General features: G+C 32.5%; 1 protein-coding gene across 2 annotated transcripts in view; it reads left to right on the top strand.

Moving 5' to 3' along the window:
• LOC145248350 (uncharacterized) overlaps positions 1-15,121 on the top strand; it is an 85,425-nt gene extending 70,304 nt beyond the window's left edge. For both annotated transcript variants that reach the window (XM_080110266.1, XM_080110265.1), the window contains 3 exons: positions 1,109-1,315; positions 6,216-6,405; positions 11,133-15,121. In XM_080110266.1, coding sequence (XP_079966392.1) covers positions 1,109-1,315; positions 6,216-6,405; positions 11,133-11,280 — 545 coding nt within the window. In that variant the 3' untranslated portion in view covers positions 11,281-15,121. The remainder of the gene's footprint in view (positions 1-1,108; positions 1,316-6,215; positions 6,406-11,132) is intronic.
• The last annotated feature ends 894 nt before the right edge of the window (positions 15,122-16,015 follow it).

Below are 16,015 nucleotides of genomic sequence, written 5' to 3'. Positions count from 1 at the left end.
ACGAGTATTATTATTGATTTATTAACTGTTATGAAGAAAAAGATATGCAGAGAGAATATTTTGAAAGAAAGGAATGTTTAGCTAAAATATCGATGTTTAAAATCTAACGGAGAAATTTTAACTTAGATTTATAGCCAATAAAATATTACAGATATATTTATGTAATAAAATAGATTTAGGAATTCAGTTTTAAAAATAATAAACAATGGAATTAACCTGGTAACAAAGAAAGACCAGAGATATAAGTAGCACAGTAAACAAGGTAGCCGTCCACGAAAGGAGGTTGACTTTGTCAGCCATGGAAGCATTCGGCTGAGTTACTTAAGAAACAATGTAAGGACTAAAGGGAAAAAGCGTTGTAAATTCCTGAGGGAAACACTTAACTGTGAAAACGAGAATAAACGAGGAAAAACAAAAAGAAGTTCTGTTGTTACTATTTCACAGTGAAATATTTTCTTGCAGTGTCCAAGAGACGAAGGGAGTCACAGCCTAAGGTTAGTAGTCCGTTACCAAACGATCATTTTGTGTTTATGCGCCATGTTTGTTGAACCGATCCAAACTAATGAATGTTACTTTTTTCATGTTACGTAAACTCTGTTTGAATATGTGTAAACACGCGCATGCGCACGCACACACACACACACACACACACACACACACACACACACACAACGAACATTTATAAACATTAGGCGATACGAGCATCTGTTTCATACATACGTATATTTATGTACACTAGAATATATACACCCGTTATATACAACCCGACAATACAACAGTCAATACGTGAATAGAGCTAGGTAATAAGTTTTAAAATATGTTTCTGAGTTTTTAGACAAGGGTTGATAATTTGTGTTATTTGAACTACTGTTCTCAGAATTATTTTCACGTTTTGGACGATGTAACCTCTAACCTTTTCCAGGTGTATCCTGTTGAACTCAGGAATCTTTCTGCTGAACAACGAACATTTATAAACACTAGACGATGCATGAGGATCGGTTTTATACACACGCATATTTATAGAGACTAGACGTGCATGAACGCATGTATAGACACTCCTTATATATACACCCGATAATACAAAATTATGATGTTTCGTCTTTTTTAGGGATCTTAATGATCTATTTACCTGTACCAGCCGCTGGTTACTTCATCTACGGCAAAGCATTGTCAGCCAACATTTTAGAGACGATTACAGCGGGGCCCGTCCTTAGTGTTGTACAGATCGCATTCACGTTACACATCGTCATGGCTTTCATTATCCTCATGAACCCAATCAGTCAAGAAATTGAAGCCAAATTAAGAGTTTCTCCAAGTAAGTACGTCCTTTCTTTTTTGTGTTTTGTTTTTTTCTCTTTTGTTGTTTTTAATTTTCTTTGTTTGTTTTATGTTTTTATTTGTGTGTGTGTGTGTGTGTGTGTGTGTGTGTGTGTGTGTTCGTTCTTTTTTTGTAAAAGGTTGCCGATTGTTTCAGATCTTCGCTTACTTTTTTTCGTTTTATATAATTTAAACATCAAGTTTTAAAATGTAAGGCTGACACATTTTCGTTTTTTATGTTTCAATTAATTATAATAAATGCGAAATCTGCACCAATTAAAATACCATATTTAAGTGTGTTTTAAATTTGTCCAAATGTTTACGAAACAATTGTAACACATAAGGAAATACATCGTATGATGTTTTTACTTTATATTTTGTTGTTTTGATTTTGAATATATATATATATATATATATATATATATATATATATATATATATATATATTTTACATATATATATATTTTTTTATTACATTTTCACCCGAAACAAGGCAAATTGCCACTTTGGTGTAGGGGGGCTACTATCAGGGGCAACAACTACTGGGGTACTATGTAGGGATTTGGGCAGCAAGATGTCGGTTCACTTTACACTTGAACTTCTGCACGTCAGTACTGTTGGGGAAGCAGGGACCTGGAATGGAATTCCAGAGTCTAGCGGTTCTGGGGAAGAAACTATTGGAGTAAAAAGATCTTTTACATCTAGGGATCTCTACTGTGTGGGGGTGGGATTTAGCAGCCTGTCAGGTTTGTCGAGAGTGCTCACGTTGTGGGGGCACAAGTGATTGAAGTTCGTCAGAGCATTCACCACTAAAATACTTGTAGAAAAGGCAGAGGGATGCAACATTTCGTCGATGGGACAGAGGCTGAAGCTTAGATGCCAGTTCAGGGCCTATCAGGTTTGCGACTCTCTTTTGAACCTTGTCAAGGAGCGAGAGACTAGTAGCAGATGCACTAGCCCAAATGTGACAGCAATACTCCATACATGGGCGAATGGTGGCCTTATAGAGGTACAGGATACTTTCGGGTGTTAGTAGTTGTCTAGCACGGTAGAGAGAGCCCACCTTTCTTGCAGCGGCCCTGGCAATGCCTTCAATGTAATTGTTCCAACTCATGTTTCCTGTGAACGTTAGGCCAAGGAGTTTGAAAGATGTACTCTCAGCTAAAGAGTCGTTGGCCATTGCTATAGGTGGTAGAGAGGGTTTCTTGTAATTATTGAATGAAACTAGTTTAGTCTTGGCAGCATTGAACGCGACCAACCACTTTTGTCCCATTCCACCACAGATTGGAGGTCTTCCTCTAGTGTTTCTGCCATTTCTTTAGAAATGTGTTCATTCGTCTTCCTGTCGTGCCTGCCATAGAGTGTAGTGTCATCAGCATATATACCCATCTCAGAGGCAATTTTGTCGGGGAGGTCATTTATGAATATCAGGAACAATAGAGGTCCAAGGATAGTACCCTGGGGAACCCCCGCATTTATATCATATTGTTTAAATGTACGACCGTCGAGGACAACCTGGATTTTTCTCTTATCTAAGAAGGATTTAATTATGTTAAGTATTCTACCAGTGATACCGTATGATCTAATTTTCCTGAGGAGACCCTCATGCCATACCCTATCAAAAGCCTTAGATATATCTAGAGCTACCGCTCTGCTCTCCCCCGCTTTGTCCAGTGAATGGTATATACGTTCAGAGATTACAGTTAGGATGTCTGCTGTGGAAAGGGCTTGTCTAAATCCATATTGTTTTTCAGTCAGAAGTTTAGCATCTGTAAGGCGATGGACTAGAGCATGGTTAATTAAGGTCTCAAATATTTTGGCAAAAAGTGGGAGGAGGCTAATGGGGCGATAATTTGATGGGTCAGTTCTTTCGCCAGAATTCTTGAATATTGGTACCACAGAAGCAGTTTTCCAACAGCCCGGAAAGCATGATTCATTAAGGCATTTGTTGCAGAGTTTGGAGAGAACTGGAGCTACTTCGGCTGAGCACTTTTTTAATAGCACAGCTGGGATAAGATCGGGTCCACATGCTTTTGAAGTGTCAAGGTTTTTTATGATAGCATGCACCTGAGCAGGGGTGGTTTTCAGATCGTCTAGCATGGCGTCTGTCCGCATAGGAAAGTCAGGTAGGGGGTGGTTGGAAGGGTCCAGTGTGGAGTTTGAGACAAACCGACTGGCAAGCATGTTAGCCTTGTCAGTTGATGAGGAGACAACCTCGTGATTGTTGGTTAGTGGGGGAATTGTTGATTATATATATATATATATATATATATATATATATATATATATATATATATATATAATTTAAAGAAGATTAGAACAATAGTCTAAAGAGCAGAGTGCATTTTAATGTAATAGTAAAATTACTAATTTAATTAAAATACAGGAAAAGAAAAAGAATCTATCGAGCTCATATATATATATATATATATATATATATATATATATATATATATATATATATATATATACTAGACTCTCAAATTTTGGTTGTGCAAGTAATTTAAAAACAGGAAAACACCGAAATAACGCGTCTTTCTCTGCTTACCCTAGCATTGTTTCTATGCATCTTGGATTTCACATTACCACTATACTTAATCATGACAGTTCAGAGGATGTGCGGTTGGTGATTGTGCAACTATTGCTTCTCTATAGAACTCATTGAGAAGACACTCTTACATGGCGGTATCATTTTCTTTGATGTAAATTATATTGGATATTTTGGAAACAATTATTGTGCAGCTCAACTTAATTGAATATCAAATTTACAACCGGAGTAAACTGCATTAACGAATTAAATGGAGTTTTTATCAGAGAATCTTGGATAATCTGCGGTCAGTATTGATTTCAATACTAATAAACTGAAAAGGAAGTTCTTCAGAGCAGTGTTGGAGTCTGTCCTTGTTTACGGCGCTACAACCTGGACATTCACCAAAAGATTGGAAAGAAATGCTATGAATGGTGTTAAATATATTTTGGCAAGATCATCCCATGAAGCAGCAACTTTATGGCAACCTACCTGCCATATCTACTACCATCAGGGAGCGACGTCTACAATTTGCCAGTCACTGCCAGAGAGAGAAGCAAGCAAGAACTGGTGAAAAATGTATTGCTATGAACTCCGCCGCATGGACACACGAGCATAGGACGACCTAGATCAACGTACATCCAGCAAATTGAAGATGACGCCAACTGTGATCCTGAAGATCTGAGGCAACTGATGGAAGAGAAGGAAATCTGGAGAAAGCGTCACATTAGTCCGGGCAAAGAGTCACATTAGTCCGGGCAAAGAGTCAGACCAGATAGATAGATAGATAGGATATACTAGTAAAACACGAAGTGCAACAAGATCAGTCGCTTAGTTATTAATTATGAAACAATAAAGAAAAAAGAAGCTGAGAGAGAGAGAGAGAGAGAGAGGATCATGTCATCAATGATGACACTTATGTGCAATACGAATTTTTTCATTTTTTTTACTCATGTTCACCTCTATCAGCACAGCCAGGGAAGCAGGTAGCAGGAAGGGAATTCCAAAGTCAAGCTGTTCGAGGGAAGAAACTATTAGAGTAGAAAGTTTTGAAGTGATGAAGTCGTTGCACTTGTGCCCCCTTGACGTACATATCCCCGATATGCAGAAGTTTAAATGTAACGTAAACCAACATCTTGTTAATCTTTCCTAGGCATGGTCCCTTACGTCCAAGTGGTGATATGCCTTGTTAGGAGTGAGCGTTAGTAAAAAAAAAAAAAAAAATTTTTAATTGAGGTACGTAACACGCACACATATACATAATGGACATTTGAGGTTCGTAGAAAAGAGGAGGGTAATAAAAGACTCACACATAAAATCATTTTTAATGTTTAATGTAAATACAACATATGGTCTGACTCTGCCCGTAAATGACAAAGTTCTCTCTAATTCTCTCTCCTCTGATCTGATCGCGCGTGGTACAATGGGGGGAAGAGATGACTGGTCACTTTTAATGCATCCAAAACCAAGCTTCTATCTTTACATCATCAACGCTCTAATCCCCATCTGGCATCAATTGAAATGGATGGCTCTCGTCTTGGGGAGGCTCCATGTTTTGACAAGCTTCTGGGTTTGACCTTTACTCCTGACCTGAAATGGAACACGTACATCAAATCTGTTGCCAAGGTCGCTGGGAAAATGGTGGGATCCTTCTACCGCTCCAGAAGATATCTCACTACTGCTGCAATTCTCTATCTGTATAAAAACCAAGTACGTCCAAAGATGGAGTATTGCTGCCACATCTGGGCAGGAGCTGCTAAAAACAGCCTATCCTGCCTTGACAGACTTTGTGGCTTAGTAGGTGATGCCTTTTTCTCTTCTCTGCAGCCTCTCTCCCACAGAAGAGACGTTGCGAGCCTGTCTGTTTTATCGTTATTTCCATGACAAGTGCTCGTCTGAGCTTCAATCTCTCGTCCCCCCTCGCCAATCTTTCACAAGAAACACCCGTCTGGCTAAAACTACCATCAATAATTTTCCCCACTATTTATCTGTGCCTAAATCCAAACGTAGATTCCATGAGCAGAGCTTCTTTCTCAGAAGTGCACAACTGTGGGACTCTCTTCCGTTCGCCTGCTTCCCATCTGACTACAACTGGGGTGTCTTCAAATCCAACATAAACAAATTCCTGACAAACCGCCCCCTTAAGTAAGACACTCTATCAAATCTCCAATACTAATGATTACTACAATACTATCTCATTGATTACTGTACACGCAATAACCCTTATCCCTGAGTGGCCTCCGGGCCTTGATAAGTGGTGACCTCCGTGTAAAATAAAAAATAAAAAACGTGCGTTCCTATAAAAATGATAAACTAAAACGTCAAATGTTTTTCAAACTTCAATTCGTTTTTTTTTTTTTTGTTTTTTCAGGTTTCAACTGCAAAAGAGTGATGGTGCGAATAATAGTTATATTGTCCATTTTGTTTGTGGCAGCAACGTTCCCAGACTTCGGCTCCATCTTGTCCCTGATTGGTGGCTCAGCCATTACGATACTCACCTATGTATTTCCGCCTCTTCTTTATCTGAAACTGACAAGTATGAAAGGTCACTGGCCAACAATGTAAGTTACCTTTTTTTTCTTTTTTTTTTCGCAACATCCTTTCAGTTTCTCATAGCAAAGTCATATAGACAGGTGCATAGTATCAATCTTTTCTATTTTTTTTTTTTTAATTAATTTCGGATTTAAAATCCTTTGTCAAAGAAATAGTTTTCCCTCGTCTATATATATATATATATATATAGTCTTTGAAGTTTTTTAACATTTGAAACTACACAATACACATATATATATATATATATATATAAGCCAAACAAAAAATTAAACAATTCTTCAGTAAACTGAACCTAGATATAACAATAGACCCAAACCACAAATGTGTAAACTTCTTCGACATAACCCTGAATCTAGACAACAACTCCTATGAACCCTACCATAAACTCAACTAAACCTTATTCTACATAGATCACAAGTCCAACCATCCAAATAGTATGAAAAAAGCACTGATACCTAGCATCTCAAAAAGAATATCCAAAATATCACAAAAATGAAGAATTATTCAATAAAAACAAGGAATATTACAACCAAACCTAAGCTAGATCAGGATATAAAGAACAAATTAAATTTGTTAAGGAAACTCAAAACAATAACATAGGTACAGAAAGAACAATAAACAATGCGAATGCAATATCTTACAACATGTCGATGAGGAAATATAAAAAAGGACAAAAAAGTGCAAAAACAAATGAAAAATAAAACATACAATAAACACGAAAAAGAAAAATGAAAAGATAGAACATACAATAAAATGGACAGAGAAGTTAAAAAGACACACACACACACACACACACACACACACACACACACACGAATCAAGACAAGCACAATGAAGCACATGCACACACTCACGGGCACGCATGCCAATATAATACTGTTTCTCCAAACTAAGAAAATGACTAGAAACAAAATACACTATTCTGCCCACCTTCAATAAAAGAAAATCTTTCAAGACTAAGGCAATTTTAATCAATATATATATATATATATATAATTATTTTTTTTACTATAATAATTAAATACCTACAGACACTAGTGTTTCATCCTTTCGGGATTTTTCAGTGCAGGGTGTCACGATTACTACCAGTCGAACGATATATATATATATATATATATATATATATATATATATATATATATATATATATATATATATATATATATATATATATATATATATTATATATATATATATATTCAAGAAAACATTATTAAATACAACGGAGACACTTTGCTTTATGATTCTTTTTTTAATTTAAAAAATAAAAAAAGAATCATAAAACGAAGTGTCTCCGTTGTATTTAATCATTCAACCACGGTAGTGGTTAAATATATGCTTAAGTCCGAAATTGAATGAATCGAGACACATTCAAACCCCCACCACTAATTCCGTTCGCAACCAAATTTCAAACAGGTTATATAGTTGGATAAAACACCTCATTAGCTACATTTTGAAAAAAGAATTTCGAAAATTGGTTCCGTAAAAAAAAAGTTACAACAAAATATGTGGGTTCACAAACAGGAGAGTAAGTACATAAGTGACTAACGCTTTTTTTTTTTTATTTTGCATAACTTTTTTTGTATATAAATATTTTTTACTGCGATTTTGCCAATATGACATGTTAGCGTAACGGTTAAAGTGCCGGGGGGGTTGGTGGAAAGATTTTTGGTTCAATCCCGTGTATCGTTTTTTTTTATAATTAAAAAACCGAACTTTTTTTTAATAACTAATTTTTTTTTTAACTCTCCTTATGATTTTATAGCAAAAAATGGTGAATTTATCGATTAAAAATATTAGTGAATTCTCTGATATACATATTCTTTGAATGAACTTAAAATTTTTCGTTATCACATTTGATGAAAAATGTAGTCCCATTTTGGCAATGCGTCTGACCAATGATGCTTTTGAACCCGCGACCAGCACTGCGATGTCATCAGGAGCAGCCTGGGCATAAATATTCCTATTTTTAAACTCCTTTAAAAGAGGATTCAGCATACAGTTCCATAGTAAAGGTGATAAAATCCCACTTTGGGGGTTTCATTTAACTACTTCCCTTTTAACAGTTGCCCTATTAAAATTTGAATATTGATAAATATTTTATTTATTATTTGCATATGTTGTTGTTTAATGTTGAGTTAGAAAGAATTAAATGATCCTAATTATGATATAATAAAATTATTAATTTTTATGTAAATTATAAAATTATTAATTCCATCTACTAACTAACTAACTAATGAATTAATTTTATTCAAACAATTTTCACTACATAAATATATGCAAATAATAGGGGGGAAATAAGTTCAATCCAGCGACTGACACCCTTTCTAACTCAACAATAAACAACAACATATGCAAATAATAAATAAAATATTTATCAATATTCAAATTTTATTTTTAGCTGCAATATTTTAAGTCTAAAAAATTCTTATTTTTTACTTTACTAGAATATCTTGTTCTTTACTTTTCCAGGTTGAATTTCTTGTCCTTTACTTTTCCAGGTTTAATAAAATCTTAAGGATATTACTTTTCATGCGCACATTTTTCCATATAATAATGTTTGCTTGAATGAAAAAATGCTGCACATATATATATATATATATATATATATATATATATATATATATATATATATATATATATATATATATAAAGGAGATTAGAATAATAGTCTAAAGAGCTAAGTGTATTTTAATGTAATAGTGAAATTACTAGTTTAATTAAAATACAGGAAATGCTCGTTGTAATTTAGATATATAATAAGCTCGATAGTTAAATGTCCTAGAGCTAATTCAATATTAAGTAATGTGATTTATAATTTAAAAGTTTTAAAATTTTTTAAATTTAACAATCAAAATTTAATTAAATTAAAAATCAGTTTCATAAGAAGGAACAACAACAAAGTCAATTATCTGTACGATCGTTTCGGAAATCCGTGCTTTTTATTTGTGGTATACATGAAGTCACGTAGAATAATTATACATAGTTTTTTTGGTAAGCACGGTCTCCTCATCAGCAAATTTAGGAGGATTTCTATTGAATTGAAATATATATATTTTTTCTACTCATTTCTATCTCTAACCTATACAAATTTTCTTATTAATTTTCTTATAAATTTTATATCCAAACCTTTTACTTCAATTTTTCAGATTCATCTGCCTTACTTTTAATGCTAGGTTTATTTTTGGTGTCTTTTCAATTCAATAGAAATCCTCCTAAATTTGCTGATGAGGAGACCGTGCTTACCAAAAAAACTATGTATAATTATTCTACGTGACTTCATGTATACCACAAATAAAAAGCACGGATTTCCGAAACGATCGTACAGATAATTGACTTTGTTGTTGTTCCTTCTTATGAAACTGATTTTTAATTTAATTAAATTTTGATTGTTAAATTTAAAAATTTTTAAAACTTTTAAATTATAAATCACATTACTTAATATATATATATATATATATATATATAATTAATAACGACAACGCATAATATATGTTTTCATATATTTTCTTTATTTTTTTTTTAAATTGTTCTTAGTATTTTTATAGTAACATTACATATTCTACCTACCACCCATCAGGTGTGTGTGTGGGGAGGGGGTTGATTTCCGAAAACACATTTACTCTGGTCGACAGATAAGAGTTAAGAGAAAGATCAGACTAACGTATTTGTCACATCTTTCTCGAGACTTCCTGTCACGTTTTTTTTTCTTTTAATTTCTAACAGAAATTTCCTCCCTCTACGTAATCTTAATGTATGGTGGAACTTTTCTTTTTCTACAAAGCTAACATGCCCAACATCACATCATATACGCATCTGTATAAAACGCTATCGGACAAAATAATATAAGGTCGCTTTTGACAGTAACTTTAAAAAATGTTATACTGCTTCTAACTTAAACGTTAAACTTCCATTATAATAAACGTTTGTTTGTGTTAATAATTTAACAAATATTTTTCTTTTAAATGTGTACGAGTATAAGAAGGCTATAGCAATGCAAGGAATTGCGTGTTAAAATAATGAGACGTATGGACAGAAATGGACAAAGAGGGTCTTGTAGAGCTTGTTTTTTTTTTATATTTTCATATATTAATTGATCTGGAAAATGAATGAATGAATAAATGAAGATTAAAAAAAACAAACTCTTTTGTTTGTCGACTTGTGTCCATACAGTTATGGGCGAAGTTGCAAATGGCAAAGTTTATTCTGGAGAAAACAATTGGTTCTCGAGCTTGCAAAGATAACGCCAACAGAAGCCTGACACAGGAAGTCGGTCAGAGCAACGATCCTAGATCGAGGTGCACCGGCAATGACATCAAAAAAGTTCAAAATGGTGGGGGGGGGCGCAGAATTCCCAAGGATTTGGTATCAATGGGACTGACCGACAAAAAAAAAAAAAGGGGGGCGCGTGGAGGAATATTCTGACGTCATCCGTCCCAATAAAAAGGGAGACAGCAAGCAACTGGGAGAATAAACATAGTTCTAATCGTTCTCGTTACTTGTTATAAAACTGTTTTTGTTTACGTCTGATTGTGGATGCACACATAATTGTACGGATTCAAACAAACCACGACTCGCGATCCAGTTAGTCTTCTGAATAACGCTACACATACGTTACATCATTTTAACACCTGGTTCCCTGCATTGCTATAGCCATCTTATACGCTTCCACATTTATTTACCAGCAATGCTTTAAGCAAACTACCTTTTCCTCTTATTTTTTTTTGTTTTTCAGCTATGTTCCCTTGCACATCAAAGTTCTGAACATTGAAATCATTTTACTCGGTGTGGTGACGGCCATTTTTGTCACTTACTTCTCAGTCCAGGATATCATCCAGAAGAGTTTTCATTCGCCGTGTTATGTCAACCAAACGATTATATAGGTCGATGTCGGCCATATTAAAGTCACGTTTTGCCAACGGTCCAAAAAAAAGTATGAAATAATGTGCAGAATGTATCCGTGTTTCCTGTCACTTAAGACGCTGACGTTTTGTTTTGACTGCTTTATACAAACAAGTGCAGCTGAATTTTTGGATTTTCACCGCTTGCGCAGAGCCTTGCGCAAATAATCTACATTTCAGCCAGTTTTTAAAAAAATATTATTTTTATTATTATCATTATGGTGATGATGATGATGATGATGATGATTTTCTCACACAGGCCATCATCAAAGAATTCTCTTTGAGGACACCTTGTGGTGTTCCCTGGAGTCTGAGTCACAAATCTTCAAAGATTTCCAGTACTCTCCTACTCCTTTGATAACATTTGCAAATTAATTTGCGTTATCACAACATCTGTTTACCATTGATTTCTCATTGGTACCGATCATTGGTCTTGACTGGAATTTGAATGGAATCGCATTCATCAATTATTATTATTATTATTATTATTATTGGGAGAAAACGTGGTTTTACTATTTATGCACAGCAAATTAAGGCATGACAAGTTCTCCTCATGATGTTCTATTAGTGTGATATTTAGGCACGACAATTTCAGACACAGCAAATTGCTCCTACTGTTTTTTTTTGTTTTGTTTTTTTTTGTTTTTGTTTGTTTGGTCTTTTTGTTAAAAATCTTTGTCAAAAAATTTTTTTTTCCGACTTAAGGGAATATTTTTAAAAAATATGTGTCAAACATAAAAAAAATGTTTCCCTTAAGTTAAAAGAAAAGAAAAAAACATTTATTTACTTTTTAAAATCGTAATTTTTTATAGTAAGTGTTTCTTTTTCCGACTTAATAGTAAATATTTACAAAAAAAAAAAAAAAAAAAATCCGTGAAATGTACATATATTAACAAATTATTTGATTATTCAAAATCTTGACCAGTCAGCTTAAAAAAGAAAATAGTTTTTTAAAAATAATTGACATTTGTGTATTACTGTGTATTTGTGACAACTTTTTTATTTTCACTTCTGAAGAACTCCTTTGAGAGGGAGATAATTCAAAACAGCTTAATCTGAAGATGTCAACGTTTCACATAACTTTTAGTTAAAAACAAAACATTTATAAAACTTTCTATGTCTGTCTCCATTTTTTTCAAACGTCATCTCCTTCAATACGAAAGGTCGCAGAGTGGCGCTAGGCGGCTCAAATTATTGCAATTTTTGTAGAGCGTTTTTTTTTTTTGAGTCTTTAGCCGATAAAAATAGCTGCTAAGGGGTCAAAAGAGAAAGAAATTAGAACTTGGCAAGCATAAGTCGACATAAAGTTCTCTTGCACGCATGTGCAAATATATATACATTTAGACGTTAACGTTAGTTCATTTTTAGCTATTTCTTAGCCAACTGACGATAGCTCAAACGGTAATGACTTAGGCTGTAATGATTTAGGATGTGATGCTATAAGTTTTGGTTTCCATTGCCATTCTAGCTGATATCATCCAAGTTATTATTTTTTCCTTTCAAAATCTCTACTCTCTATTGACTTTATAATAATCAATACGAAATCTTTACTCTCTATTGGCTACAATCGATAGAGAATTGGCTTTATAATGATCAATACGAAATCTGCATAAATTCAAATATCATGTTTAAGCGTATTTTATGCCCGGTCAACGCCGAACGTTCCCTGCTAATACACTACATACTACAATAACACACAATAAAACATTAATTATCTGAACAATTATTGAATTAAAATAAAATTAGGAAAAATTCTGAAATAAATGAAAGTTGCCATTATTTGAAAATGTACGAGTTTTAAATTTTATTAATAATTTTGAACAGTCATTATTGAAAAATGTATGATTTTTTTTTTGCTAAAACGAATTTTTCTTAATTCAGATAATTAATATTTCATTTTGTATTATTAGAATGTTCTTTTTTTCTCATGTTCAGTATTTTGTGTTTTGTATTACTTTTTGTGTATTTGTTTTGTTTTTAACTTAAAGTTATGCAAAAATTTGACATTTTTGGATATGGACATTTTTATTTATCTTCCCCTTCAAAGGAGTTCTTAAAAAATGAAAAAAAAATATATATTATAAAAACAGTAATGCACAAATAGGAATGTCAGAATTCGCCATTAAAACGGAGTGTTTATGTAGACTCGTTATCTTTCAAAGCTCATAACAATATGAATAATGTAATTTAAACCCTAATTTTTTTTTCAATAAAAGGAGCAAAGACCAAACTTTAAAATAATAAAAGGTTTTATCGAAAAATATACAATATTTTTTTTTAAATCGGTTTTCTTTAAAAAAGATTTCACAAAGTTCAACGAATTTTAACTTAATCTAAATATAATAAATATATATAAATAAAAAAATCACTTACCTATATAAAATACTAATCAATGGATGCTTCCATTCTTCATTATGAATATTTGTCCACATTTATATTTTATATTCCATGTATTTTAAATAAAATAATTTTTTTTAAACAATTATTTGAAAAGACCGCCATTACGTAAGCATTAACCGGTGTTAGCGAAGCAGTGTTTTTTCTTGTTTTGAAATATGGATGGATAAAAGGACCTAAAAACAACACATACACGTAAGCTGTCCAGCCTTGTGTGTGAAAAAATGTATGTCACCGTAGATGAAAAATAATCACATTTTACTTATCAGTTTTTGCCTTTAAAATAACCTACTCGACGAAATTTCGATTTTTCTTTCTTCTCTCAAAGAAATACATAAGTTTTTGATTTAATATATTTTATTTCTTCTTTATGAAGTGAATTTTTTTTTAAATATCTAAAAAAAAAAAATTGAATGAAATAGAAAAAAATTGTCGTAATTGTACGAAAATTTCTGGACAATGTAACAAGATTATAAGATTTTACTTAAAAAAAAAAAATTCAACCTGATTTAAAAAAAAAGAAGGTTTTAAACTTTGGACTTTACAGGTAAATTTGCAAATAACTTCTTTTTTTGTTTTAAATTAGCTTATTTTATTTGTTGATCTTTTATCTTCAATTTGTGATATATAAATTTGAAGTGAGAAAATTAATTATTTTCATTTGAATGTACATTTCAAAGTGTGGGGGGGTGAATTTAAAAAAAACGCTTGTCTAGAATATTATATTCGGTTTATTGGAAAGAGCATAAAATTTCACATTGAACCTGAAAATATCGTAAAAATTGAACCATTAGAAAAATTTGGATAGATTTTAAAGTTTAAAAATTGAAAAAATATAACTCGTAAAATTCAATTGATTTCATTACGTAAAAAACATGGCTGCATGAACGCGCGCCGGCACTTTGTAAACACTGTTTTTTTTTTTTAAATAAAAAATATTTCTATTATTTTTAAAACAACTTTAACAGTTTATTTTTGGAAGAATATCCCATAAAGAAAATAAACAACCCACTTTAAAAAAGAAATTACGAATTTTTTATATTTTATTCGCAGTTTTGTGTTAGAGGTGTCAAAAATTCCCAAAAAATTCTGACACATCTAATGCACCAATGCCCAATAATTTTTTTAGAGAAATTTTTAGCAACAAAAAAACAAAAACAAATAAATAAATAATAGCATGTTAGTCTGTCTACATTAAAATCATATGAATCTCAGGTTGTTTGAATGACGTGCCTAATTATCAGACGAGTCGAGAATCAACAGGAACAGTTGTCATACTCTGTCGTATACTTGTCGTGCCTTAATTTGGTGTGCATAATAAGTAAAACACAGAGAAAACGTCATTTGTGGAGGAAAACACATGATGTGCAAAAAATCCAATATACATCCCTGTGTATACAAAAATTATAAAGGTGCTTGATTTTTTTGTGGTTGTTTTTTTTTTATTCTTTTTTACTTTGGGTTTTTTTGTTGTTTTAGTTTTTTTTGTTGCTTTTTTTCCCCACCATAAAACGGGATTTTTAAAATTAAATGAAAGATACAAAAAAAAAAAAAAAACAATTGAACAATGAAATAAAAATAAAAAGTGAAAGGCAAACATTTCTTGGAACATTTTTTTGGTGACACAATTTTGCTTTTCTTCCCATTTTTCGCCATTTCCACATTTCATCTGTTCCAGCTTTTAAATACTGATAATAAAAAATTTAAATAGACAACAATGAACATTATATATCATTCAACGTGTTTGAATATATCGTTAAGTGTTAGTTTTACTCGTTTAGAACTGCTTTAAAGTTTCGCCGTTCACTCAGTTTGCAACCAAATTTCAAACAATTTTTACAGTTCATAGATCATCTTCTCAACTATATTTTGAAATAAAAAAAATTTGAATTTTCGTTCAATAAAACAAGTTATAATAAAATTAGTGTTTTCAGGAGTCTTCAGAATAAGTAAGGAACGTGAGAGACTGTTTCTTCCGATTGGCTGTTTGTTACCATAGCAACTTTTTCATCATTGACGTTTTAAAGACGATTTCTTGATTGGCTTTCCATAGCAATTTTTTCGTCATTGACACCTTCATAATTCATAGCGGGAATGTCGCTTGCATGCTATCCATCTTATTTGGGTAAACAAAATTGATGCTCTTTGCCATGCTAGGGCTGATAATCTTTCGCTAACGACGTCGCCTGTTAATTCTGTTTTTTTCTTTTTTGTCCCTTCTTTCTGTTTATTTACTTAATTACGTCTTTAATTTGATTTTTTTATTTAGTGAATTTAAGAAGCTCATAATTTTTTAATGGAGTGTTGACAATGTGTATGA

The sequence above is a fragment of the Euprymna scolopes genome, chromosome 26 (genome assembly GCF_053919585.1).
Source record: "Euprymna scolopes isolate OS-2025 chromosome 26, ASM5391958v1, whole genome shotgun sequence".
Lineage (NCBI taxonomy): Eukaryota > Metazoa > Mollusca > Cephalopoda > Sepiida > Sepiolidae > Euprymna > Euprymna scolopes.
This window is presented reverse-complemented; position numbering and strand designations above follow the sequence as displayed.